Below are 27,820 nucleotides of genomic sequence, written 5' to 3' on the forward strand. Positions count from 1 at the left end.
CCCCAACAGGCCAGATTATCAGGGTTACCTTGGGTGAGCACAGATTAAATAACCATGTTTACTAATCAGCTGTGCTCTAGTTCAGATATCCTCAAAATCTGACCTGTTAGGGAGGCCTGAGAACAGGTTTGAAAACTATACTATAAAAAAAAACAAGTGACCTAAGAGACTGAATAACTTCTGTTTTTGTAACCTTTCAAAAACGCTAACCCTTCAAGAGGGAGATTAGTATCAGGTAGAAGGCCTTAAAGCCAACGTATGAACCACAAGGCTCTACTCTAAGTTAGAGCCATGACCATTACTATCAACTTTACCAATTTAAAATGTACCTCTGACATTAATTATAGCTCAGTTCTACAATTCACAACAGACTACATTAGCTTTTGTATCCAAACCCAACAGCAACTTGACTACAGACTCATATTAAAAGGGACAATTAACCCATGCAATTTTAAGCAACTTTCTAATTTAGACCTATTATCAATTTTACTTCGTTCTGTTGCTTTCTTTACTTGAAAATATAGCATCTAAGCTAATTTTTTGGTTCAAAACCATGGAAAGCACTTGTTTATTGGTGGGTGAATTAATCCACCAATCAGCAAGAACAACTCCGTTTGTTCACCAAAAATGGGCCGGCATCTAAACTTACATTCTTGCATTTCAAAACAAGATACCAAGAGAATGAAGACAATTTATAATAGGAGTCAATTAGAAAGTTGCATGTTCTATCTGATTCACAAATGAAAACATTTGGGTTCAATGTCCCTTTAAGAAGCCCCTGGGTAGCAACATGACCAGCTGCCCAGAGAGATGCTTTTGTCTCACCCATAAGGAAATATATTGGCTAAGGGTTGTCACTTTAAAGGGGTAATGATTTGTGTTATTACTAAACTTTGCTCCCTCGAGAGGCCAAAAAAACAAAACCTATAACTAAGATTTGCAAAGTGCCGCAGATTGCCTAAACTTGCTTTTGGATTTGCAGCATTTACAAGTTACAGAATTTGTATTTTGGTTTCTCAAGAGAATGTGGGATAAGGACACAGAAAATGTACTTTTATAGAGGACTGTACAATGTGAGCTATTGAAACTGACCAGCACAAACACCAATATGCTGAGCAGCCGGCTGCTTTTTTTTTTTATCTAGCACCTTTTCCCAAATCAGTCGTCTTATCAGTATGTGCAATTGAGAAAAATTACCAATACAGGAGACTTAAAAACTTCCATTATCTTTCTCTCCACATTTCTAATTGCAGGTCAAGTCTCCTGCATAGGATTCATCTAACATCTGCTGTGGTAAGTACAAATCATGAACTTATGTAATTCTTTACTATTCATACAGCTAATTTTTTATTTGTAGGTCAGAATGTCATTCTTTAGAAAATCTAGAAAACAGATCAATTGGCTCCTAACCTCCTAAAAATAGTAAAACAAAGAATTGATATGTGATAACTATATCAGCCCATTAACATAAAAGATGGAATGGGGAGGGCAGTTCTCAAACACAAAATAAAACCCATGGACTCTGGCAGAACAGACGCAAATGATATAAATAGCCAACTGTTTATATGCTCTGTGGGGTAAGTTCTCATTTCTTTCCATAACAAACAAGCTCTCTAGCTTTATGGCTGGCAACTTAGAAACTAATTGAAGTGCACCAGCATTAAAGTTGTACGTTTGTAGATAAGATTTATTGATGGGTATCAGACCCTTTTGTAAATTAAATTCAGGATTACATTTCCACCCGCCATCACCATAAGTATACCCTAACCACCACCTGGTGTGACCTGGTGTTACCTCTCAGACCGCCGACAACTCAGTATACAACCTACCATTCCCATTTTCTGCAAGTCCTGAGAAGGGAAAAAAAGTGGAGACCAAATGTCCTTGTGATGGTGTATGCAAATGACTAAAGTACAGAGCTGAATTGCTTTCTAAGCTGCTTTTTTGCCATTATAAAGTAAAAAAATCCTTACGTAAGAAAATAAGTGATATACAGGTGATACCGTTATTAGCGAACTAATAGTGGATACAATTGCAAGTTTTTAGAAGAGTGAGCTCCCTTTGTCAGGTATTTTGATGTACAAGTAAAGATCAGTCAGACTTATATATAACATATAGGGTACAGTATATGCATTTAAAATTACATGTAAAACATGAACATATGTTGTGTTGTAGTTGTCTGGGCTTTGGGAAAGGTTTCACAGGAAATTGTGAAGATGTTTGTGATTCCTGGACAGGATGTTGCTGTAACGTGTGAAGATGCCGCCTGTCGCCACTAGGTAGGTGGAATTATACTAGTAATCTGTATGATTAAACAGTTTGGAGTGAATGTTTTAATATCAAGAAATTAGTCTATGTACAATGTTCTTAGCAAATCTAAGCATTCATAAAGTCATGGGTCACTGAAAGTCAAATAGGCTGATGAATTTGTATTCCCAAATAGATTGTTCCATTAAGTTCCCTTTCAGTACTGTTATTTTCAAATCCTGGACATTGGGATTTGGTTTCCCTACTGATGTAGCCGTTATTTTGTTGGCGATTGTGAAGTGGTGGAGATTCTAGTGCTAGTTTTAATTAACACTTAAGGGGTGGGGGGTGCCCTGTAGGAGAGGAGGGGTGGGTCTGGGAAACTTATATAGAAAAAAAATAAATAAAATAAAGGATGTTAATCAAAAGCCAACTAGCACACCTCATGATGCAAAAAAAAAAAACTACCCTCACATCCTAGCAGAGACAATCTAACCACCCAATAAAGAACAGGAATACAAAATCCAGGGCCGTTTTTCTTGCTCTTAATAAAACGTAGCGTACACATCAATACAGTAAGAAGTAGGGGACACTACATTGGAGAAACAGAACAACTTAGGAAGAGAATGAATTGCAACCACAAACAAAACATACACCATTAGAGAAACATTTCAACAAACCAAACCAGTGTCCAGGATTTGAAAATAAAGGGAACATGAGATCCCAAAAGTGGCAATACAAACTCAAAAGCCTATTAGATTTCCTAAAGACACAGTAAATCTACTAATTTCTTGATATTAAAAGACTATTAAATCATACAGATTACTGGTATAATTCCACCTACCCAGTGGAGACAGATGGCCACTTCACACATTACAGCATCATCCTGCAATCTAAGGAATCACAAACATCTTCACACAAACCAGTGAAACATGAACATGTTGTATGGGCTCTGGGAAATGTCATCTATAAATGCATATAAATATGACCGCTTCACTTGTACATTAAAATGCCTGAAAGCCTGCAATAGCATCCACTATTCATTATCTATTAAACGGTATAACCTGTAAATCACTTGTTACTTTCTTTTAATACACTGGATAACACGGCACTGCCCTTCTTTTGTCAGTAACAGAGATATATAGTTACATTGTAAAATAATGTTGAGGACTACTTGCGTTTTGGCCTCTCTAGGGAGTGAAGTATTTAATATCCTTTTTAATGTGTTTCTAGAGCTAGCTATAAAATGACTAGACTGTAAGCAGTACAGAAACCGTTAGCTCTTCTAGTTCAGATATGTCACACAAAACTAATATCACCTGCAGAGCCAACACTTCCCCAGCTCTCACACAGCATCCTCTTCACTGTGCACTCACTTCCCACACAAAGGACAGCCATGTGCCCACTCACCTCACCACATATTGCACTGACCTAGCTCGCCAGAAGCTCACCTTCCCAGGTGCTGTTTTGTTCAGCAGCCAAACCTTCAATTACATCAGGAAGTTCTCTTAGTGAAACCGTTTTGGGGGATTCTTCTCCAGCAAAAAATGTAACAGAAAAAAATAAGTTAGGTAGAACAGAGATAATTTAAAATGTATCGCTTAATATTTATAACCACCCACAAAGTATACAATTGCAAGTTATGAGGGTAAACAGACTGCACAAGCCATAAAATGTGTGTCTCACCATAGCTCTGGTCTCCCTTGTTGACTTGTTGCCTTTGTGACCCAAACCTTCCAAGATCTGCAACTCCATTCTGTAAGTTTATGAATACAGAGGTCATAGAGGTCAAGATAACACAATGCACAAACATATTGCAATGGCACCAATGCATCGCACTTGCCTTTTTCAGGGGTGCTGCTATAGAGTAGACGTTTGAGATGTGTGCACTTTCTTCAGAACTGTAAACAGGAGGGGGCGAGGTTGCTGGTGTTCCACTAGGAGTTCCTTTGCCGGCTACAGTCAAAAACAACAGCATAAGTTTTTACAACTATTTATAAAACTAAAATAGAAAAAAACTTCACCTCATTTTATATGTGACACAAATAATGCTATGAAGTAACAGGCAGCAAGTAAACAAAACTCAATCAGGTATACATTATTTCATAAAATGAAATGTTTTTAAAATAAGGCAATTTCTATTATAAACTGGTGTTTGGGGCTATTTACCAGGGAATGGTCTTAAAGGAAATAGAAGCCACAGTCTGTGTATAGAGGTTGGGGTTTTTCAGTACGTACCTTTAAAATCGGAAACCTGCATTGTCTTCTTACTGCCCATTTAATACTCTATGTGGGCATTTTATTGTGTTTTATTGTAGCTTGTACATTGTTGGCCTGAAGCTTCTTAAAAGTGGACCCAATACAATGTTTCTTTCAACTTCTTTTATATTTTTGGGGTTTAGCGTATGTGATTAGAAGGTGTGACTAGATCTTTATGTATATCGTGTTTTTTTTTATAAAGGATAAGTCCAGACATCCCATTAGTAATGAACCTCCTTGTGGGTTTTAAATAAAATGGAAGGCATAGCACCAAAGCAACAAGCACATCAATATGTTTCTAAAATCTGCTACTAGGCAAAAGCAATAGCAGAGTGTTATCTCACATACTTACAGGGCGTATGAAGACCTTTGCTAGGTGGGCGAGAATAAGCAAGGGACAGGTCAGTTGGCACAGTGGTGGGCGAGTTGGGAGGGGTGGTCATTCCACATAGGGTGGTGGGACTCCAAATTGCATCCTAATGAATAAAAAGAAAAAAATTCAGTCAGGTACCATTAATGTGAACATGGAAACAACGAAATTATCAGCAGGCATATACGTAAATCTTGTTTACCCAAATAAGTCAACACATTGTAATATGAACAATACAGCCCACACAAACGGTGTTAAGGTCTGCTGATTTTATATATATATATATATATATATATATATATATATATATATATATATATATATATATATATATATATATAGTAATGTAAATTATTAAAGGAACTATGTATAATAACTTGTTATACCAGATGCAGAGTATAAAATGCATTAGAACTTCTCTCACTGTATACTTAAAGCCCAGTACTTGGGGCCTGATGATCCAAAGGTCTCTGGGCTGGCGATTATGGAAAAACACTTGCCAGGTACTCCTATTTCCCTTTTGGAATGATCTAAAGCCACTTTTTACCCTGAAAACAGGGCGTCTCGCTAAAGGGCGTCTACAGTATTTTCATATGGGGAGGAGAAGCATACACTGCAAAAGTGCACATAAAATTTCTATTTTAAACATAACACAAAACTTAATAATTGAATCATTCACACAAAAAATATGCAGGGGGTAAAAAAAAATTGTATTGTGAAGGTGCATCAAAAATCGCAACAAAGTTTTCACCGAAAATCATATTTTATCAAAAATGTAAAAATTTGTATGTAAATTACACAGAAATAAAATTGTATTAAATATGCACAATGTAAATCATAATGTAAAGGGACACTCAAGTCAAAATTAAACTAAAGATAAAGATAGAGCAGCAATTTACTTCCATTAACAAAATGTGCAGTCTTTTTATATTTACACTTTTTGAGTCACCAGCTCCTACTGAGCATGTGCAAGTATTCACAGCATATACGTATATGCATTTGTGATTGGTTGATGGCTGTCACATGATACAGGGGGAGTGGAAACACACATAACTTTGCAATTTATTTTAAAAACTACTACTCATTTGAAGTTCAGACTCAGTGCTATTGCATTGTCTTCCTATCATGCATATCTACTGTATTGTCTGGTCCTTTAAGTGCACTGGTTGCGCAAAAATCACTTTGAAAAACATACTTATAAGAACAAATACAAAAGTGTCATTTTTAAATTGCACCCCTGCTAACTTTTCTCTACGGAGTGAAGTGTCCCCTCTAGTGAGCTCCATTACTTTTGATAGGAGATATCTCACCAATTGTATGGACTGCCCCCTTTTTTTTTTTTTTTTTTTACGATTATTGCACCAGGGCAGCCACTGCAAGGGTTAGCGTGAAAAAAACAGAATTTATGCTTACCTGATAAATTACTTTCTCCAACGGTGTGTCCGGTCCACGGCGTCATCCTTACTTGTGGGATATTCTCTTCCCCAACAGGAAATGGCAAAGAGTCCCAGCAAAGCTGGCCATATAGTCCCTCCTAGGCTCCGCCCACCCCAGTCATTCGACCGACGGACAGGAGGAAATATATATAGGAGAAACCATATGGTACCGTGGTGACTGTAGTTAGAGAAAATAATTAATCAAACCTGATTAAAAAACCAGGGCGGGCCGTGGACCGGACACACCGTTGGAGAAAGTAATTTATCAGGTAAGCATAAATTCTGTTTTCTCCAACATTGGTGTGTCCGGTCCACGGCGTCATCCTTACTTGTGGGAACCAATACCAAAGCTTTAGGACACGGATGAAGGGAGGGAGCAAATCAGGTTACCTAACGGAAGGCACCACAGCTTGCAAAACCTTTCTCCCAAAAATAGCCTCCGAAGAAGCAAAAGTATCAAATTTGTAAAATTTGGCAAAAGTGTGCAGTGAAGACCAAGTCGCTGCCTTACATATCTGGTCAACAGAAGCCTCGTTCTTGAAGGCCCATGTGGAAGCCACAGCCCTAGTGGAGTGAGCTGTGATTCTTTCAGGAGGCTGCCGTCCGGCAGTCTCATAAGCCAATCGGATGATGCTTTTAAGCCAAAAGGAAAGAGAGGTAGAAGTCGCTTTTTGACCTCTCCTTTTACCAGAACAAACAACAAACAAGGAAGATGTTTATCTGAAATCTTTTGTAGCCTCTAAATAGAATTTTAGAGCACGGACTACGTCCAAATTGTGTAACAAACGTTCCTTCTTTGAAACTGGATTCGGACACAAAGAAGGTACAACTATCTCCTGGTTAATATTTTTGTTAGAAACAACCTTAGGAAGAAAACCAGGCTTGGTACGCAAAACCACCTTATCTGCATGGAACACCAGATAGGGCGGAGAACACTGCAGAGCAGATAACTCTAAAACTCTTCTAGCAGAAGAAATTGCAACCAAAAACAAAACTTTCCAAGATAGTAACTTAATATCTATGGAATGTAAAGGTTCAAACGGAACCCCTTGAAGAACTGAAAGAACTAGATTTAGACTCCAGGGAGGAGTCAAAGGTCTGTAAACAGGCTTGATCCTAACCAGAGCCTGAACAAATGCTTGAACATCTGGCACAGCTGCCAGTCTTTTGTGTAGTAAGACAGATAAAGCAGAGATCTGTCCCTTTAGAGAACTTGCAGATAATCCTTTCTCCAAACCTTCTTGTAGAAAGGAGAGAATCTTAGGAATTTTTATCTTATTCCATGGGAATCCTTTGGATTCACACCAACAGATATATTTTTTCCATATTTTATGGTAAATTTTTCTAGTTACCGGTTTTCTGGCCTGAACCAGAGTATCTATCACAGAATCTGAAAACCCACGCTTCGATAGAATCGAGCGTTCAATCTCCAAGCCGTCAGCTGGAGGGAGACCAGATTTGGATGTTCGAATGGACCCTGAACAAGAAGGTCCTGTCTCAAAATGTAGCTTCCATGGTGGAGCCGATGACATATTCACCAGGTCTGCATACCAAGTCCTGCGTGGCCACGCAGGAGCTATCAAGATCACCGAGGCCCTCTCCTGATTGATCCTGGCTACCAGCCTGGGAATGAGAGGAAACGGTGGAAATACATAAGCTAGGTTGAAGGTCCAAGGTGCTACTAGTGCATCTACTAGAGTCGCCTTGGGATCCCTGGATCTGGACCCGTAGCAAGGAACCTTGAAGTTCTGACGAGAAGCCATCAGATCCATGTCTGGAATGCCCCATAATTGAGTTATTTGGGCAAAGATCTCCGGATGGAGTTCCCACTCCCCCGGATGGAATGTCTGACGACTCAGAAAATCCGCCTCCCAGTTTTCCACTCCTGGGATGTGGATCGCAGACAAGTGGCAGGAGTGATCCTCCGCCCATTGAATTATTTTGGTCACTTCTTTCATCGCCAGGGAACTCCTTGTTCCCCCCTGATGATTGATATATGCAACGGTCGTCATGTTGTCTGATTGGAACCTTATGAATTTGGCCTTTGCTAGTTGAGGCCAAGCTCTGAGAGCATTGAATATCACTCTCAGTTCCAGAATGTTTATCGGGAGAAGAGACTCTTCCCGAGACCATAGACCCTGAGCTTTCAGGGATTCCCAGACCGCGCCCCAGCCCACTAGACTGGCGTCGGTCGTGACAATGACCCACTCTGGTCTGCGGAAGCTCATTCCCTGGGACAGATGGTCCAGGGTCAGCCACCAACGGAGTGAATCTCTGGTCTTTTGATCTACTTGAATCATTGGAGACAAGTCTGTATAATCCCCATTCCACTGTTTGAGCATGCACAGTTGTAATGGTCTTAGATGAATTCGTGCAAAGGGAACTATGTCCATTGTTGCAACCATCAACCCTACTACTTCCATGCACTGCGCTATGGAAGGACGAGGAACAGAATGAAGCACTTGACAAGAGCTTAGAAGTTTTGATTTTCTGACCTCTGTCAGAAAAATCCTCATTTCTAAGGAATCTATTATTGTTCCCAAGAAGGGAACTCTTGTCGACGGAGACAGAGAACTTTTTTCTATGTTCACCTTCCATCCGTGTGATCTGAGAAAGGCTAGAACGATGTCCGTATGAGCCTTTGCTTTTGACAGGGACGACGCTTGTATTAGAATGTCGTCCAAGTAAGGTACTACTGCAATGCCCCTAGGTCTTAGAACAGCTAGAAGGGACCCTAGCACCTTTGTGAAAATCCTTGGAGCAGTGGCTAACCCGAATGGGAGGGCCACAAACTGGTAATGCTTGTCCAGAAAAGCGAACCTTAGGAACTGATGATGTTCTTTGTGGATAGGAATATGTAGGTACGCATCCTTTAGATCCACGGTAGTCATAAATTGACTTTCCTGGATAGTGGGTAGAATCGTTCGAATGGTTTCCATCTTGAACGATGGTACCCTGAGAAATTTGTTTAGGATCTTCAAATCCAAAATTGGTCTGAAAGTTCCCTCTTTTTTGGGAACTACGAACAGATTGGAATAAAATCCCATTCCTTGTTCCTTTATTGGAACTGGGTGTATCACTCCCATCTTTAACAGGTCTTCTACACAATGTAAGAATGCCTGTCTCTTTATTTGGTTTGAGGATAAGTGAGACATGTGGAACCTTCCCCTTGGGGGTAGTTCCTTGAATTCCAGGAGATAACCTTGAGAAACTATTTCTAGTGCCCAAGGATCCTGAACATCTCTTGCCCAAGCCTGAGCAAAGAGAGAGAGTCTGCCCCCCACTAGATCCGGTCCCGGATCGGGGGCTACTCCTTCATGCTGTTTTGTTAGTAGTGGCAGGCTTCTTGGCCTGCTTACCCTTGTTCCAGCCTTGCATCGGTTTCCAGGCTGGTTTGGGTTGTGAGGCATTACCCTCTTGCTTAGAGGATGCAGAATTAGAGGCCGGTCCGTTCCTGAAATTGCGAGAGGGACGAAAATTAGACTTATTTTTAGCCTTAAAAGACCTATCTTGTGGAAGGGCGTGGCCCTTTCCCCCAGTGATGTCTGAAATAATCTCTTTCAATTCTAGTCCAAATAGAGTTTTACCTTTGAAAGGGATGTTAAGCAATTTTGTCTTGGATGACACATCCGCTGACCAAGACTTTAGCCAAAGCGCTCTGCGCGCCACGATAGCAAACCCTGAATTTTTCGCCGCTAATCTAGCTAATTGCAAAGCGGCATCTAAAATAAAAGAGTTAGCCAACTTAAGTGCGTGAACTCTGTCCATAACCTCCTCATATGGAGTCTCTCTACTGAGCGACTTTTCTAGTTCCTCGAACCAGAACCACGCTGCTGTAGTGACAGGAACAATGCACGAAATTGGTTGTAGAAGGTAACCTTGCTGTACAAAAATCTTTTTAAGCAAACCTTCCAATTTTTTATCCATAGGATCTTTGAAAGCACAACTATCTTCGATAGGAATAGTAGTGCGTTTGTTTAGAGTAGAAACTGCCCCCTCGACCTTAGGGACTGTCTGCCATAAGTCCTTTCTGGGGTCGACCATAGGAAATAATTTCTTAAATATAGGGGGGGGAACAAAAGGTATGCCGGGCTTTTCCCACTCCTTATTTACTATGTCCGCCACCCGATTGGGTATAGGAAAAGCGTCGGGGTGCACCGGAACCTCTAGGAACTTGTCCATCTTGCATAATTTCTCTGGAATGACCAAGTTGTCACAATCATCCAGAGTAGATAACACCTCCTTAAGCAGTGCGCGGAGATGTTCTAATTTAAATTTAAATGTCACAACATCAGGTTCAGCTTGATGAGAAATTTTTCCTGAATCTGAGATTTCTCCATCTGACAAAACCTCCCTCATGGCCCCTTCAGATTGGTGTGAGGGTATGACAGAACAATTATCATCAGCGCCCTCTTGCTCTTCAGTGTTTAAAACAGAGCAATCGCGCTTTCTCTGATAAGTAGGCATTTTGGATAAAATATTTGCTATGGAGTTATCCATTACAGCCGTTAATTGTTGCATGGTAATAAGCATTGGCGCACTAGATGTACTAGGGGCCTCCTGCGTGGGCAAAACTGGTGTAGACACAGTAGGAGATGATGTAGTATCATGTTTACTCCCCTCATCTGAGGAATCATCTTGGGCAATTTCATTATCTGTGGCAGTACTGTCCTTACTTTGTTTGGACGCTATGGCACAATTATTACATAAATTTAAATGGGGAGACACATTGGCTTTCATACATATAGTTTATCTGAAGGTACAGACATGTTAAACAGGCTTAAACTTGTCAACAAAGCACAAAAAACGTTTTAAAACAAAACCGTTACCGTCTCTTTAAATTTTAAACAGAAAACACTTTATTACTGAATATGTGAAAAAGTATGAAGGAATTGTTCAACAATTACCAAAATTTCACCACAGTGTCTTAAAGCATTAAAAGTATTGCACACCAAATTTCAGAGCTTTAACCCTTAAAATAACGGAACCGGAGCCGTTTTTAAATTTAACCCCTATACAGTCCCAGCTATAGTCTTTGCTGAGACCCAACCAAGCCCAGAGGGGAATACGATACCAATTGACGCCTTCTAGAAGCTTTTCCAGTAATTTTTAGATCCTCACACATGCATCTGCATGCCCTGCTCTCAAAAAACAACTGCGCAGTAATGGCGCGAAAATGAGGCTCAGTCTATAACTAGAAAGGCCCCCTGACTGGAAAAGGTGTCTAACACAGTGCCTGCCGTTATATAAACGTTACCCAAGATTATAAATGCAAATTGTCAGCCTAAATCTGAATAATATGCCCAAATAAAGCAATTGATTTAGCCCATAAAAATGTCTACCAGTTTTTTAGCCCATATTAAGCCCTTTATTCTGTTTGTTTGACTAAGAAAATGGCTTACCGGTCCCCATGAGGGGAAATGACAGCCTTCCAGCATTACACAGTCTTGTTAGAAATATGGCTAGTCATACCTTAAGCAGAAAAGTCTGCTAACTGTTTCCCCCAACTGAAGTTACTTCATCTCAACAGTCCTATGTGGAAACAGCAATCGATTTTAGTAACTTCTGCTAAAATCATCTTCCTCTCACAAACAGAAATCTTCATCCTTTTCTGTTTCAGAGTAAATAGTACATACCAGCACTATTTTAAAATAACAAACACTTGATAGAAGAATAAAAACTACATTTAAACACCAAAAAACTCTTAACCATCTCCGTGGAGATGTTGCCTGTGCAACGGCAAAGAGAATGACTGGGGTGGGCGGAGCCTAGGAGGGACTATATGGCCAGCTTTGCTGGGACTCTTTGCCATTTCCTGTTGGGGAAGAGAATATCCCACAAGTAAGGATGACGCCGTGGACCGGACACACCAATGTTGGAGAAAACAAATGTCTGAACTTGCAAGGTTTAGATCATCAGCACTTGGAGAGAATAGAAAATGAACCTTTGTTACTGCTCTGTTTCACCACCACTGTGAGCATTATTTCTTCTACCTTGTTTACATAGGTTTTCTATTAAGCATTACTTACGTACTGAAATTTTCAGTATAGGTAGGGATACTACAAAAGCACCTTTTTCTTACATGACAAAAACAAGTAAAAGGAGCCATTTGTAAGCAAAGTAATACAGTTCAGAAAGTTAAATAGGAACACATTAAAAAAAGGAGGGGAAAAAAAATTCACAGTACTCTATCCCTTTAAGGGACATAGTCATTACATCTTCTTCATTTAACAGCTCATGCAGTCACTGCAAGTTAAATTTTACCTGCGGCAGCTCAGTTTGTAGCAGGAGACCTTGCGTGTTTAAATGGTGAGGTAGTGGCCCCTGCGTACACTGTCTGGGAGTGGAATAGGGTGTTGAGGAGTAGCTCACTAAGAAAAAGGACAGAATAAAAAATAAAAATAAACACTGAGAGCCACATATTACTGGATTAATAAGCATGGCCTAAGTGATCAGCTATGTTAAAGCTGGATTTATTTCATGTTAAAATCTAAATTACAAACAACAAATATTTATGCATAATAAACCAAACATTCTTAAAAGTATATTAGGTTTCAGGGTACAACTCCTATGATAGAAGGACTCACATTACTAATTGTTAAAGAAATGTAACAAGTAAAATGTATGGTAACTATGTGAGATATTAGCAAACAATAATGGAATAGCTGCCCTACTGTAGTTGTTGGTTGTGCCTCTTTACAAGCAAATGCTCGTGCTTACCACAGGCGCTGCCATCCATGTGTGGGCTTGGTGCAGAGTCTTGATGCCTTTGCCTGATGCGAGTGGACAGTGGAGAGTATCCTTCTTCATAGGAGGCTTCATTAGGGTCCAGAGAGATTTTGGCACATTCTATAACAATATCGTGTGTCTCCAACCTCTTCCACCTTAACAAAATAGAACAAAAAAATGAGACAAAGATAAATAATTTCAGAACTGTTTCCACCTTTAATGTGACCTATAAACTGTACAACTTGATTGAAAAACAAACTGAAACTTCTAGGTGGAGGGAAGTAAAAATAAAAAAATAAAATAATATGGTTGCATAACTGGAGATATAGCGGTGTTTAGAATTGAGCAAATCACATTCAAAATCATGTTAAATAGGAGTCAGTACACACCTGCCATCATTTAAAGTGCCTCTTATTAACCCCAAATAAAGTTCAGCTGTTCTAGTAGGTCTTTCCTGACATTTTGTTAGTTGCATCCTACAGCAAAAGCCATGGTCCGCAGAGAGCTTCTAAAGTATCAGAGGGATCTCATTGTTTAAAGGTATCAGTCAGGAGAAGGGTACAAAAGAATTTCCAAGGCATTAGATATACCATGGAACACAGTGAAGACAGTCATCATCAAGTGGAGAAAATATGGTACAACAGTGACATTACCAAGAACTGGACGTCCCTCCAAAATTGATGAAAAGACGAGAAGAAAACTGGTCTGGGAGGCTGCCAAGAGGCCTACAGCCACATTAAAGGAGCTGCAGGAATATCTGGCAAGTACTGGCTGTGTGGTACATGCAACAGCAACCGCCCGTATTCTTCATATGTCTGGGCTATGGGGTAGAGTGGCAAGACGGAAGCCTTTTCTTACGAAAACAAACATCCAAGCCCAGCTAAATTTTGCAGAAACACATCTGAAGTCTCCCAAAAGCATTTTGCAAAAGGTTTTCTGGCTTGATGAAACCAAGATTAAACTTTTTGGCCATAATTCCAAAAGATGTGTTCGGCGCAAAAACAACACTGCATATAACCAAAAGAACACCATACCCACAGTGAAGCATTTTGGTGGCAGCATCATTTGGGTCTATTTTTCTTCAGCTGGAACTGGGGCCTTAGTCAAGGTAGAGAGAATTATGAACAGTTCCAAATACCAGACAATATTGGCACAAAACCTTCAGGCTTCTGCTAGAAAGCTGAACATGAAGAGGAACTTCATCTTTCAGCATGACAACGCCCCAAAGCATACATCCAAATCAACAAAGGAATGGCTTCACCAGAAGAAAATTAAAGTTTTGGAATGGCCCAGCCAGAGCCCAGACCTGAATCCAAATGAAAATCTGTGGGGTGATCTTTAGTGGGCTGTGCACAAGAGATGCCCTCAAAATCTGACAGATTTGGAGAGCTTTTGCAAAGAAGAGTGGGCAAATCTTGCCATGTCAAGATGTGCCATGCTGAAAAACTCATACCCAAAAAGACCGAGTGCTGTAATAAAATCAAAGGGTGCTTCAACAAAGTATTAGTTTAAGGGTGTGCACACTTATGCAACATATTATTTTATTTTTACTTCCCTTCACCTAAAAGAATTTAGTTTGTTTTGCAATTGAGTTGTACAGTTTATAGGGCACATTAAAAAGGTGGAAAAAAGTTCTGAAATTACTTATCTGACATTTTAACAGGGGTGTGTAGAAGTTTTATATCATACACAAAATATATAACTTATTTCTTGACACGGTGAGTCCACGGATCATCTAATTACTATTGGGAATATCACTGCCCAGCAGGAGGCGGCAAGGAGCACCACAGCAAAGCTGTTAAATATCACCTCCCTTCCCTCCAACCCCAATCATTCGACCGAAGTAAAAGGAGAGAAAAGAAGCAACAAGGTGCATAGGTGCCTGAGGTTCATAATACCATAAAAAAACAAAACAAAAAAAACAGGGCGGGCCGTGGTCTCACTGTGTCAAGAAAGAAATTAATTTATCAGGTAAGCATAAATTTCGTTTACATTCTAATGACACGGTGAGTCCACGGATCATCTAATTACTATTGGGAATCAATAACCAAGCTAGAGGACACAGATGATAAGGGAGGGACAAGACAGGGAACCTAAACAGAAGGCACCACTGCTTGAAGAACCTTTCTCCCAAAGGAAGCCTCAGCCGAGGCAAAAGTATCAAATGTATAAAAATGTTGAAAAAGTGTGGAGAGGACCAAGTTGCAGCCTTGCAAATCTGTTCCACAGAAGCTTTATTTTTGAATGCCCAGGGAAACAGCCTTTGTAGAATGAGCCGTGACCCTCTCAGGAGGCTGCTGTCCAGCAGTTTCATAGGCCAAGCGAATAATACTCTTCAGCCACAAAGAAAGAGAAGTAGCTATAACTTTCTGCCCCTTACGTTTCCCAAAGAAAACCACAAACAGAGCAAAAATCCTTAGTCGCCTGTAAATAGAATTTTAACGCACGCACCACACGTTCCTTATGAGAAGATGGGTTAGGACATAAAGAAGGAACAACAATCTCCTGATTAATGTTCCTATCCGAAACCACTTTAGGGAGAAACCCTAATTTAGTATGCAAAACTACCTTAATCTGAATGAAAAATAAGGTAAGGAGACTCATACCAAGAGCTCTGAGACTCTACGAACAGATAAAAAAGCAACAAGAAACAAAACCTTCCAAGATAATTTAATATCTAAGGAATGCATAGGCTCAAATGGAGCCTGCTGAAGAACTTTAAGAACAATAAAGACTCCAGGGAGGAGTAACAGGTTTGAACACAGGCCTGCTTCTGACCAAGGCCTGACAGAATGATTGCACGTCTGGTACATCCGCCAGACGTTTACGTAACAAACTAGACAAGGCAGAAATTTGACCTTTCAAAGAACTTGCCGATAACCCCTTCTCCAAACCCTCTTGGAGTAAAGACAGAGTAGCCTCTGGATTCACACCAATACAGATATTTACGCCATATCTTGTAGTAATCTTCCTGGTAACAGGCTTACGAGCCTGGATCATGGTCTCAATGACCGACTCAAAAAATACCCGCTTAGATAGGATTAAGCGTTCAATCTACAAGCAGTCAGATTCAGAGAAACGAGATATGGATGGATGGATGGATGGATAGATAGATAGAGAGAGAGAGAACATCTCCACTAGGTCTGCGTACCAGATTCTGTGAGGCCACGCTGGTGCAATGAGGATCACCGACGGCCTCTCCTGTTTGATTCGAGCAATGACTTGAGGAAGGAGAGCGAACGGAGGAAATAGGTATGCGGGACTGAAATTCCAAGGGACCGCCAGAACATCTCTCGGTACAGCCTGAGGATCCCTCTACCTCGACCCGTACCACGGGAGCTTGGCATTCTGACGAGATGCCATGAGATCCAGTTCCGGCTGTCCCCATTTGAGAATCAATAAGGAAAACGCCTCCGGATGGAGTTCTCACTCCCCCGGGTGAAAGGTCTGTCTGCTCAGAAAATCTGCTTCCCAATTGTCCACTCCTGGAATGTGGATCGCAGATAGACAGCAGTTGTGGGTCTCCCCCCACTGAATCATTTTGGCTACCTCTGTCATGGCAAAGGAACTCAGAGTTCCTCCCTGATGGTTGATGTAAGCCACTGAAGTTATGTTGTCCGACTGGAACCTGATAAACCGGGCTGAAGCTGAGGCCAAACCAGAAGAGCATTGAAGATTGCCCTTAGCTCCAGAATGTTTATGGGGAGAACAGACTCCTCCCGAGTCCATGTCACCTAAGCCTTTAGAGAGACCCAGACTGCTCCCCATCCCAGCAGACTGGCATCTGTTATCACAATCACCCAGGTGGGTCTGCGGGAGAGATGTTCCTGAGACAACCACCAAAGAAGAGAATCGCTTGTCGTCTGGTCCAGATGTAATCGCGGAGACAGATCCGCATAATCCCCGTTCCACTGTCTGAGCATACATAACTGCAGAGGTCTGAGGTGGAAACGGGCATACGGAATGGATGTCCATGGCAGCTACCATCAGACAGATCACCTCCATACATTGAGCCACTGACTGACGGCTGAGAAGAGGTCTGAAGCACCAGACAAGTATCGAAGATCTTTGATTTTCTGACCTCTGTAAGAAATCTTTTCATCGATAGGGAATCTATTATGGTTTCCAAGAACACTACCCTTGTAGCTGGAATTAAGGAACTCATTCCCAAATTCACCTTCCATCTGTGAGAGCGCAGGAAGGATAACATCTCTGTGTGGGAGTTCGCTTGTTGAAAGGATGGCGCCTGAACCAGAATGTCGTCCAGATAAGGTGCCACTGCAATGCCCCGCAACCAGAGCACTGCCAATAGGGATCCCAGGACCTTTGAAAAAAATTTGGGAGCTGTGGCAAGGCCGAATGGAAGAGCCACAAATTGGAAGTGTTTGTCTAGAAATGCAAACCTCAGAAACTTGCGACGATCCCTGTGGATGGCAACATGCAGGTATGCATCCTTTAAATCTACTGTTGTCATAAATTGACCCTCTTGAACCAAGGGAAGAATGGAACGAATAGTTTCCATCTTGAAGGACGGTACTCTGAGGAACTTGTTTAGACTTTTGAGATCTAGAATTGGTCTGTTTTGGGAACGAACAGATTGGAGTAAAATCCTAGACCCTGTTCCTGCATTGGAACAGGAACTATCACTCCCAGATCGGAAAGGTCTTAAACACAGTGTAAGAATGCCTCTCTTTTTATCTGGTCTACAGATAATCTTGAGAGCAGAAACCTGCCCCTGGGCGGAAAGGTCTTGAACTCTAGTTTGTATCCCTGGGGCACTATGTCCACCGCCCAGGGATCCTGAACATCCCGAAGCCAAGCCTGAGCAAAGAAGGAAAGTCTGACCCCCACAAGATCCGGTCCCAGATCGGGGGCAGACCCTTCATGCCGACTTTGAGTAATTCTTCTGCTTATTTCTCTTATCCTGAAGGAGAAAATAACCCTTTCCTCCCAAAATGTCAGAGATAATGTCAGTCAGGCCCGGCCCAAACAAGGTCTTACCCTTGTAGGGAATCGCCAAAAGCTTAGATTTAGATGACATCAGCAGACCAGGATTTCAACCATAAGGCTCTGCGGGCCAGTACGGCAAACCCAGAAATTTTTGCTCCTTACTTAAAAAGAGACATTGAACCCAAATTTTTTCTTTCGTGATTCAGATAGAGCATGCAATTTTAAGCAACTTTCTAATTTACTCCTATTATCATTTTTTCTTTGTTCTCTAAGCATCTAAGCTTTTTTTGTTCAGACCTCTAGACAGCACTTTTTATTGGTGGATGAATTTATCCACCAATCAGCAAGGACAACCCAGGTTGTTCACCAAATATGGGCTGGCATCTAAACTTACATTCTTGCATTTCAAATAAAGATACCAAGAGAATGGAAAAAAAATTATAGTGAGTAAATTAGAAAGTTGCTTAAAATGCCATGCTCTATCTGAATCATGAAAGAAAAAATTTGGGTTCAGTGTCCATTTAATAACCTGTAGGGAAGCATCCATAATAAAAGAATTGGTCAATTTAAGGGCCTTGATCCTATTCTGGATCTCGTCAAGGGGAGAGTCTGTCTGAATAGAATCAGACAACGCATCAAACCAATATGCTGCCGCACTAGTGACGGTAGCAATACACACCGCAGGTTGTTATTGTAAACCCTGGTGAACATACATCTTTTTGAGCAAACCCTTCAACTTCTTATCCATAGGATCATTAAAGGAACAACTATCCTCTATGGGAATCGTGGTCCTCTTAGCTAAAGTGGAAATTGCCCCTTCCACCTTGGGGACCGTCTGCCAAGACTCCTTGATAGAGTCAGCAATAGGAAACATCTTTTTAAAAATAGTAGATGGAGAAAAAGGAATACCCGGTCTCTCCCATTCCTTAGCAATAATCTTTGTAGCCATATCTGGTACAGAGAAAACCTCCACCATGGAAGGTACATCAAAATACTTGCTAGACTTCTTAGGATTGACTACGACAGTAGTGTCAGAGTCGTCCAAGGTAGCCAAAACCTCCTTAAGTAATTAACGGAGGTGTTCCAGCTTAAACCTGGGAGGATACAACTTCAGCATCAGAAGAAGGAATTATACTGTCTGAGATTTCACCCTCAGACGCTACCGAAGTATCTTTCTCCTCAGATTTCTGGGAGGGAACATTCGAAATAGCCACGATTGTGTCAGAAACCTTACTCACTGATTCTTTACATTTCCACTTGCGCTTTCCCTGCAGCATGGGAAAAGCAGGCAACGCATCAGATACCGCAGAGGACATGAGGGAAGCAATGTCTTGCAACGTAACACCAGGCGGTGTTTGTGAGGAAGCGCAGGGCACTGCATGTGTGGACGATAACATTTGGGACACTTGAGGCGAAAGCTGCAGCATTTCTTGAACATTGTCAGAAGACTCCTGAACAGCCTTAGACAATATTGGCTTGGAAAAAAGTCTATCCCTGTAATTTAAAGTTCTCTCAATACATGAGGAACAGAAAGGGATTGGTGGTTCCACGTTAGCATCAAAACAAAGAACACGTAACATTTTGTAGGGCCTCTTGGTCCATCTTTACTCACAACTGAACAAAAGTGGAATTAAATAAACTTATATTTTAATTTGAAATAAACACGTTACTGTCTCTTTAAATTTTAAAACTAAACTGCTTTATTTTTCTGCAAGAAATCAATAAACTGTCAAAAAAAAAACTCCCGGACAACCTCTACACCTCAGCTTAGCCTTACTGACACCGGAGTGAATATTCTGCTAGAACATTCCGGACTCAACTTCGGTATGCTAAAAAATGCAGTCCGGTAACTAACACTGTTTACAAGCTGCAACAAAGCTATCTCCCCTCCGGAACCTAGGAAGTGAAGGCGAAAAAAGCACGCAACAGAAACTTGCCGCCTCAGCTAATCCCGCCTATTGTGGGTGTATCAAAATTAACCTCCCGGTCGGCCAAATGTATTCCACAGTAAAGCCGCCGGGAGTAAGATTTAAAAAACACCACACGTCGAGCATAAGTGTCCTCGTCACCAGTGCATGCCATTACTGCCTTGCTCTTAACGTAGGCAAAGAGAATGACTGGGGTTGGAGGGAAGGGAGGTGATATTTAACAGCTTTGCTGTGGTGCTCTTTGCTGCCTCCTGGGCAGGAGTGATATTACCAATAGTAATAAGATGATTCGTGGACTCACCGTGTCATTATATATATATATATATATATATATATATATATATATATATACACACACACACACACACATATATATATATATATATATATATATATATATATATATACACACACACATATATATATATATATATATATATATATATATATATATATATACACATATACACACACACATATATATATATACATACATACACTGATTCTAAGTTGGATCAGTGTGTAAACAATGGTTAAGGCTGTTCCTATAGGAGATGTAAAACACTAGGGAATGTTCTATCCCCTTCTGAATTACCCCCGAAAACACCATTAAATAGTGGCTCCTGGCTATCTCATAAAAGGTAAGTACAGGTGTGGGAGAACTAAATGTAGACCTTGTGATTTCGGAAAATTCTCAGATAATTTTGTTTCATCAGTTACTGGGGAGATCTATCAAATTGACAAATGTTTAAATTGTACATTCTCTTACATCATATATGTTATTACTTGCATTGAATGTCATCTACAATATGTAGGATTGACGACAAATGATGCCAATACCCGTATGAGGAATGATTTGTCGACAATTACAAAAGGTGATGCTAGTACCTCTTTAGTCCAACATTTCAGTAGAGTTCATCAAAAAAGAATTGATACGCTCAGATGGCAAATAATTGAACAAATCAGATCACCCCCTAGTGTTGGGGATATAAATAGGATTTTGGGAGAGAGATGTATTGGATCTTTAAATTAAAAACTAGAGTTCCTACAGGCCTAAACTCAGAATACGATCTGATTAATTATTGGAAATAAGACAGACCTGAACATTTTCTCTTAATGACATTGTACTGTGATTCTATAATGGGATATATGTATTAAGAAGACCATTTTATCTCCAGTACATATAGAATATTTAAGTACCTATTTTCTGATGCATCTCCATTCACTGATATACCGTTTATGGTATTTCTATAACACATCGTACAGTCCAACACTAAGGGAAACTAAGGTGTATCATGCTAATTATAACTTTTTATATATAGATCCACTGTTGAGTTTAATTCTAATTTTTACTCAATTTAATTCAATTTTTTTTTTTCTTATCTCTATTTTAAGTTGGAATATTTCATATGTGAATATGCCCAGGTATCTCTTTAATGTTTTAAAAAAATTGTTATGGTGGGACATTGTATTAATCCTGCCACATATACTTGATATGCATATGCCACTAATCAAACAGATAAGAAATCTTTGATTATTTGTGGGGACATGGTTCTTTTAACACAAGTGACACACGCTGTTTATTCATATGTATCGATTTAACACAAATGACACACTGTGTATTCATATGTATTTATTTATATACATATATGTTAACATGCATTAGGAATATAGTTATGATCTAATCTAAAGTTAGTAATTAGACATTAAGTCTACATATGTGTTGACAACACACCTACAATTTCATGTATTTGATTGGATTATAAATTGACCAATAGACAATGAGCACTGCTTTTAAATATTTTTTGTGCAAGTGTATTGAATAGCTACGATTACAGCCCTTGGCCGAAACATGTCAGCATTTCAATGCTCACTGCTGGGTGTGTATGTATGTATGTATGTATGTATGTATGTATGTATATGTATATATATATATATATATATATATATATATATATATATATATATATATATATATATATATATATATATATATATATATATATATATATATATATATATATATATATATATATATATATATATATATATATATATATATATATATATATATATATATATATATATATATATATATATATATATATATATATATATATATATCCCCAAATAGAGTGTAAAACTTTACTGGATAGCTCCAGGTTTTACACGCTATTTGGGGCTAATATTTATCCTTGCTAAATAACCTGCAAACCAGACTGTTTTTACTATATGGAAGCAACAGCTCCAAGGCTTTTACTTGTGTTTTACTGATACCTCTTATTATGATTAAGGTTTTTAAATGTAAGCATGTTTTGCTAACGCTATAATAAAATTCAGTCATTTTATACAAACAGTGTTGCACTATCTTCTATGTGTTTTATCTTCCCCTGGCCTGGATCGAAGCCTGTTAGCTTAACTGAAGACGGATCACTTTCCACCTGAGTAGCTCACTGATGATTTAATGTATGCAGCACTTACCTCATTTGATTGGGGTAATTTCTAGCAAGTAGGAATTCTACTTATCTCCACGGGTGTGAGAATATCAACTGGTGGCGTTTTGAAATTAATCCTTCATGACACTTTGAAATTTGGGGACTAATTACTGTTGGCTCCTATTTCATCTTCTTAAAGGACAATTGCTCTATTATACACGGACTGGCTTTTTGTTAATATATACCTTTCATCATACCAGCTCTGGTCCTTTTGCTATTCTTGTATACTTAGATAATATTTTGGTGTAGTGTTGAGTATATTCTGTTTACTTGTTTTCAACTTTGAAAACATTACTTTTGTAAGGTGACTATTGAGTCACTTCACAATTTTAGCCTATTAGAATTGTATTTTATGTCATTTATTTTTGTTTTTAATTTGTATTCATTCATTTGTATCATCCGAGCTATATTATACTTAGTGTATATCATACTATATCTAATACAATCTTGTCTTAGCCTTGGTCCTCAGTGATTCCCCTTTTTTGCACCCACTTCCTTTCTTTGTAAATACACACACACATATATATAGTGAGAGATAAAGAAAAAGCTGTGTGAAAAATGTTTCACTAACTTTATTTTCTTTTTAAAACTCCTCACAGTTCACAGTGAAAGTACCTGCTGGGGTCTAGTTCATGATCCTTCGAGCCAGTTACCAACTCAGGGTGAATCCGCACATGCTCCATCATTGGCTAAAACAAAAACCATTTTAGAAGTGGACAAATCATTTTGAAAAATGTAGTCATTCATACACTTTATTAGGGGCCAGACAAAGGTGTTTGTATTTACATATAAACAACAACAACAACAACAGTTAGGAGTGGCAAGGAAAACTTCTAGGAGCAGTGGCTTGCAGGCTTTATCAAGTCCTGATATAGAAGTTGATGAATGCAAATAATTTTCTATAGCAACACAAACCTTTAAGGCTTAGAAAGGGAAATTTAAATGCTGAACGGTAGCTCACAGACGTAGGTAACAGGATTATGGGACGTGCTATGACAGACGAATTACATAAATTTAGACACACTGGGATGCCTATTGTCCTACAGATGGGTTTTACCTTTACTATTTCTTCAAACGTCTCTAGGTTTTCCTTCATACTATAATGGGAGCGCAGGAACGATACAAAGTTACACGGGTACATCCCATAGAGACGGTGAAAGAGTGCATAAACACTGGCATGGAGATGGACAAGACAAGTCTCTGCTACATGACCTGAGGGAGACAGGTGAACCATGATATGCACCAAAAGAACTGTAAACTTACATAAGATTATAGAATCTTGCTCAATTACTAGAAAATATAATGTATTTTTTTAATTTACAGAGCTCCAATTCAGGGTAAGGGACACATTTCATGCACCTCCCTCTAATCATGGGCGCTGCCATATTGGAACCTAAGTTACACTGCAGGTATCTGAAGGAGCATTACTGCACATGTGCAAGCAGCAGCACAGAAATGCAGTGAGAGCTAGATTTCTACATTGCAGCACCTATTACTAGAAGGGGCGGGAATAACCTCAATATTATGCTTACAAAATGTATTTAGTGTTTAATGTGCCTATAAGTCACAGTGAAAAGCATAACCCAGAAAAGTATTGAGCTGAAGCCTCCTTTGCAAGTGCCACCTATCGCCCATCCAACAAGTTGCCAAAGGAAGTAGGAAACCAGTACAGAATCGGGAAAACTAACTCAAAATCCTAAAATAGTGGCTTTACATAAGTTCCCTATCATTACCGCAAAAGCAAGAACACAATAAATCAGACTTGTGATTTTACACTTTGTTACGCAGCATTACAGGCTTCTTCAGTTCTGAGCAAATTACAAGGTTGTTCGGAACCAAAAGTCTAGGCTCATCAGTGAGCTCGATGTTCACACAAACTTTTGAGATCTGCAAGGAAGTCAAGGAATCTTTATTTAATCTCTCTTGTGAAGCAAATGCCACATGGAAACCTGCTAAGCACTCAGTCTATCAGTTTGCCACTTTTTGCTATGTTAGGAAAGCAAAACACGCATGTACAGGCTATACAATTTCAGCAGCACGAACGGATATGTAAAGAAGCCACTTGTGTATATTATACTAATGAGTTAAATAGATCAGTAAATAATACGTAGCACCTACATGTACCCCCATGGCTCAGGCAATATGTTGCAGGTCTATACAGAATATGCTCAGCTTGTGTAAAATGGGGTAGGACCTGCACACTCACCTGGATTCTTCAAACACCACGCAGACAAACGACCGAATATGTCAAAGAACTCATGAAGATACTGTTTTCCTGATTGTGGGATCATTGGCAGAACCGTTATTAACACCAGAACGCCAGTGGTAAGAACAACAACATCTGTGTTTATCTGTAACAGGAAATAAATGCTTTCCAGACACTTTTCAACACTATTACTAAACCGCTCTCAATCAGCATGGTAAAATAGATCATTTTACTTGTAAGATATGACTAAGCCGCTAAGATCTGTGTGCTCTACCTCCAGCAAGCATGATGAGTGCTATGTTGAATAAAGTAAGCTTGATCTACGCACAGATCACACATATGGCTATTACTCCATGGCGATATCTGGCTGAGCATCACTCACAAAAAGGGACACTAAACTTACATTTTTAACCTTAATTTTAATAAAATGTTAAAATCAGTTTCTGCTTCAGCAACGGTCCTAGAATATCAGTTTATTGTCAAAATATAACACCCAAGACTGAGAAGTAATTATTTACAAGCTGGTGTGAGCGCCTCTCTCTGTCTACCTTGAGGAGAACCTAAAACATATTTAGTAAACTGGCTCATATACTACTGAGGAATACACTCTAGCATCACAAAACCCATGTCTTTAGTATATTCTACATTCACTTGCTCAAGATAAAGACAGAGTTAATCATAATAATAAAAAAAAAAACAAAAAAAAAAAAAAACACAATTAGTATATCTTACCATATACATTAAATTCCAACACATTAACCAATGAGGACTTGTGGTAAAAGGATTTTCAGCCTTGTCTTAACTAATACAACTCCCTGACAAAGACAATCAGCTAAGAATACCTACTTTGAGACACTTCAACAAGGACTGAAGGACGGGAGATTGCGACAGTTTATGCTTCCAAGATGGCTGACGACGGATCACATGGCCCAGTAGTGTCAGGGTGCATAACCTTGTAGCAGCTTTACCTAAATTTTCATTTATCTTATCCAAGAGATGCTATTAAAACAACAATAATAAAAAAGTTTTAGAAGACATCAGCTAAAGTTTGAACGCAGCAAGGAAACTAAATAAATAAAAAAAAGAAGTGTAAGCAATACTAAGTAGTAACAGATTAAGAATGAATAATGTGGAACAGCATCAATTGTCCTAGATTTAATCGAAAATGAACCTTTTCAAGTTCTGCTTAAAAAAAGGTTTAGGAGGAAGTTTCATGTCTAGTTGGAAACAAATACATGTCTAGCGGTCAACTCAAATCCACCGATGGCTCTCCTCGGGGGCCATTTATTGTCAGTGTCACTAGACATTTGTAAATATTTACATGAAAATAAGTGCAACATAATGTTACCTTGTCATGCGGCTCCTGAACCAAAGAGAGGACTAGCACTGCTTGCTCAGAGCTGGTTTCCAGGTAGTAATCCACCAAGTTGTTCACCAGAGTAGGGGAGCGATCTGCGGATAGCAAAACTATTATATATCATGTGGTGAATGCATTGCTAAGAGCAGATTTTCTAGCTACACATAGCTAGGAATATAACCCTGACACATGTAAGCTTAACTGTGTGACATTACTTTAACTGAGAAATTAGCAGCACCAAATGCTACAAACCAGTTTCCTCTTTATTCTGCTTTTCATGGCAAGCAACCAATACTGTGTCTAGTACAAACAAGGATCAGTGATGGTTTCAGAAATACACACTTGTTACTATGTACATCAGATGCTGTATATAAACCAGTTGGTATAGTTTGTACTTCCCACTGCATACACAGGGTCAGACAAGCCTACAACCAGCCACGGACCACATAGCTCATCATACCTTTACTTAAGTGTTCACTTATGAGCTTTATGATGTCATCCAGTTGTTGCAGGTCAGGAGATTCTAGAAGATAGATTTGCTCACACACGTTAGCTTGCTGTGCCATGCTGCTTTATTCTCTTCCGTGCTGGTGACTGCAGGAGGTCAAGGTCACAGCTAGATCCTCAACTGTGCCTCCTCCAAGCTGCAGCGTTGAAAAGAAACATAAGAAAGTACATTTATTGCGTCTACTTTACCACTGGAAATTATGCTTTTCCTACCCCAGCCATAGATGTTACTGTGTATCCTATATATTTACAAGGGGCATTAAAATGAAAGCTTCCATTAACCATAACATTTTTACATTATGCATAATAAAAACACCACAACATCTGAATGCACTTTCATTACTTAAATTAGCCTGCTTTTCCTGTAATTGTGACTAGAGTGGATTCAGTGGAACGCAGACTTCCTGACACTCATCCATGCTGCACAATGATTGGTTGTAATGAATATATACACACACACATACACAGTTGTGCTCATAAGTTTACATACCCTGGCAGAATTTACGATTTCTAGGCCATTTTTCAGTGAATATGAATGATAACACAAAAACTTTTCTTTCACTCATGGTTAGTATTTGGCTGAAGCCATTTATTATCAATCAACTGTGTTTACTCTTTTTAACTCATAATAACAGTAACTAGTCAATGAGTTTCTGGACTCCTGACAGATCCTTGCATCTTTCATCCAGTGCTGCACTGACGTTTCTGGATTCTGAGTCATGGGGAAAGAAAAAGAATTGTCAAAGGATCTGTGGGAAAAAGGTAGTTGAACTGTATAAAACAGGAAAGGGATATAAAAAGATATCCAAGGAATTGAGAATGCAAATCTGCAGTGTTAAAACTCTAATCAAGAAGTGGAAAATGAGGCGTTCTGTTTGATAACATACTGCATTCATCTTGCCATCAATTCTGATCAAATTTCCTGTGCCTTTGTAGCTCACACATCCCCAAAACATCAGTGATCCGTGTTTCACAGTAGGAATGGAGTACCTTTCATCATTGGCCTTGTTGACTCCTCTCCAAATGTAGCGTTTATGGTTGTGGCCAAAAAGGTCAATTTTGGTCTCATCCCTCCAAATGACTGTGCGCCAGAAGGTTTGAGGCTTGTCTCTGTGCTGTTTGGCGTATTGTAAGCGGGATACTTTGTGGCATTTGCTTTCTTCTGGCGAATCAACCATGCAGCCCATCTTTCTTCAAGTGCCTCCTTATTGTGCATCTTGAAACAGCCACACCACACGTCCTGCATTTCACCTGAAGTTATTTGTGTGTTTGTCTTTGAATCCCGAACAATTTCCCTGGAAGTTGTGGCTGAAATTTTAGTTGGTCTACCCGACCG

General features: G+C 39.5%; 1 protein-coding gene across 4 annotated transcripts in view; it reads right to left on the reverse strand.

Moving 5' to 3' along the window:
• Window positions 1-27,820, reverse strand: part of TSC1 (TSC complex subunit 1) — a 75,269-nt gene that overhangs the window by 34,515 nt on the left and 12,934 nt on the right. For 3 of the 4 annotated variants that reach the window (XM_053695660.1, XM_053695656.1, XM_053695658.1), the window contains exons 2-13: window positions 26,438-26,621; window positions 25,969-26,072; window positions 25,467-25,619; window positions 24,621-24,765; window positions 23,472-23,626; window positions 23,030-23,103; window positions 13,033-13,196; window positions 12,577-12,683; window positions 4,859-4,982; window positions 4,091-4,203; window positions 3,934-4,003; window positions 3,699-3,782 (exon numbers count right to left, since the gene is read on the reverse strand). In XM_053695660.1, coding sequence (XP_053551635.1) covers window positions 3,699-3,782; window positions 3,934-4,003; window positions 4,091-4,203; window positions 4,859-4,982; window positions 12,577-12,683; window positions 13,033-13,196; window positions 23,030-23,103; window positions 23,472-23,626; window positions 24,621-24,765; window positions 25,467-25,619; window positions 25,969-26,072; window positions 26,438-26,543 — 1,399 coding nt within the window. In that variant the 5' untranslated portion in view covers window positions 26,544-26,621. The remainder of the gene's footprint in view (window positions 1-3,698; window positions 3,783-3,933; window positions 4,004-4,090; window positions 4,204-4,858; window positions 4,983-12,576; window positions 12,684-13,032; window positions 13,197-23,029; window positions 23,104-23,471; window positions 23,627-24,620; window positions 24,766-25,466; window positions 25,620-25,968; window positions 26,073-26,437; window positions 26,622-27,820) is intronic. The other variant, XM_053695659.1, reaches the window with a different exon arrangement.

This window comes from Bombina bombina, chromosome 12 (assembly GCF_027579735.1).
Source record: "Bombina bombina isolate aBomBom1 chromosome 12, aBomBom1.pri, whole genome shotgun sequence".
In the NCBI taxonomy this organism is placed as follows: Eukaryota; Metazoa; Chordata; class Amphibia; order Anura; family Bombinatoridae; genus Bombina; species Bombina bombina.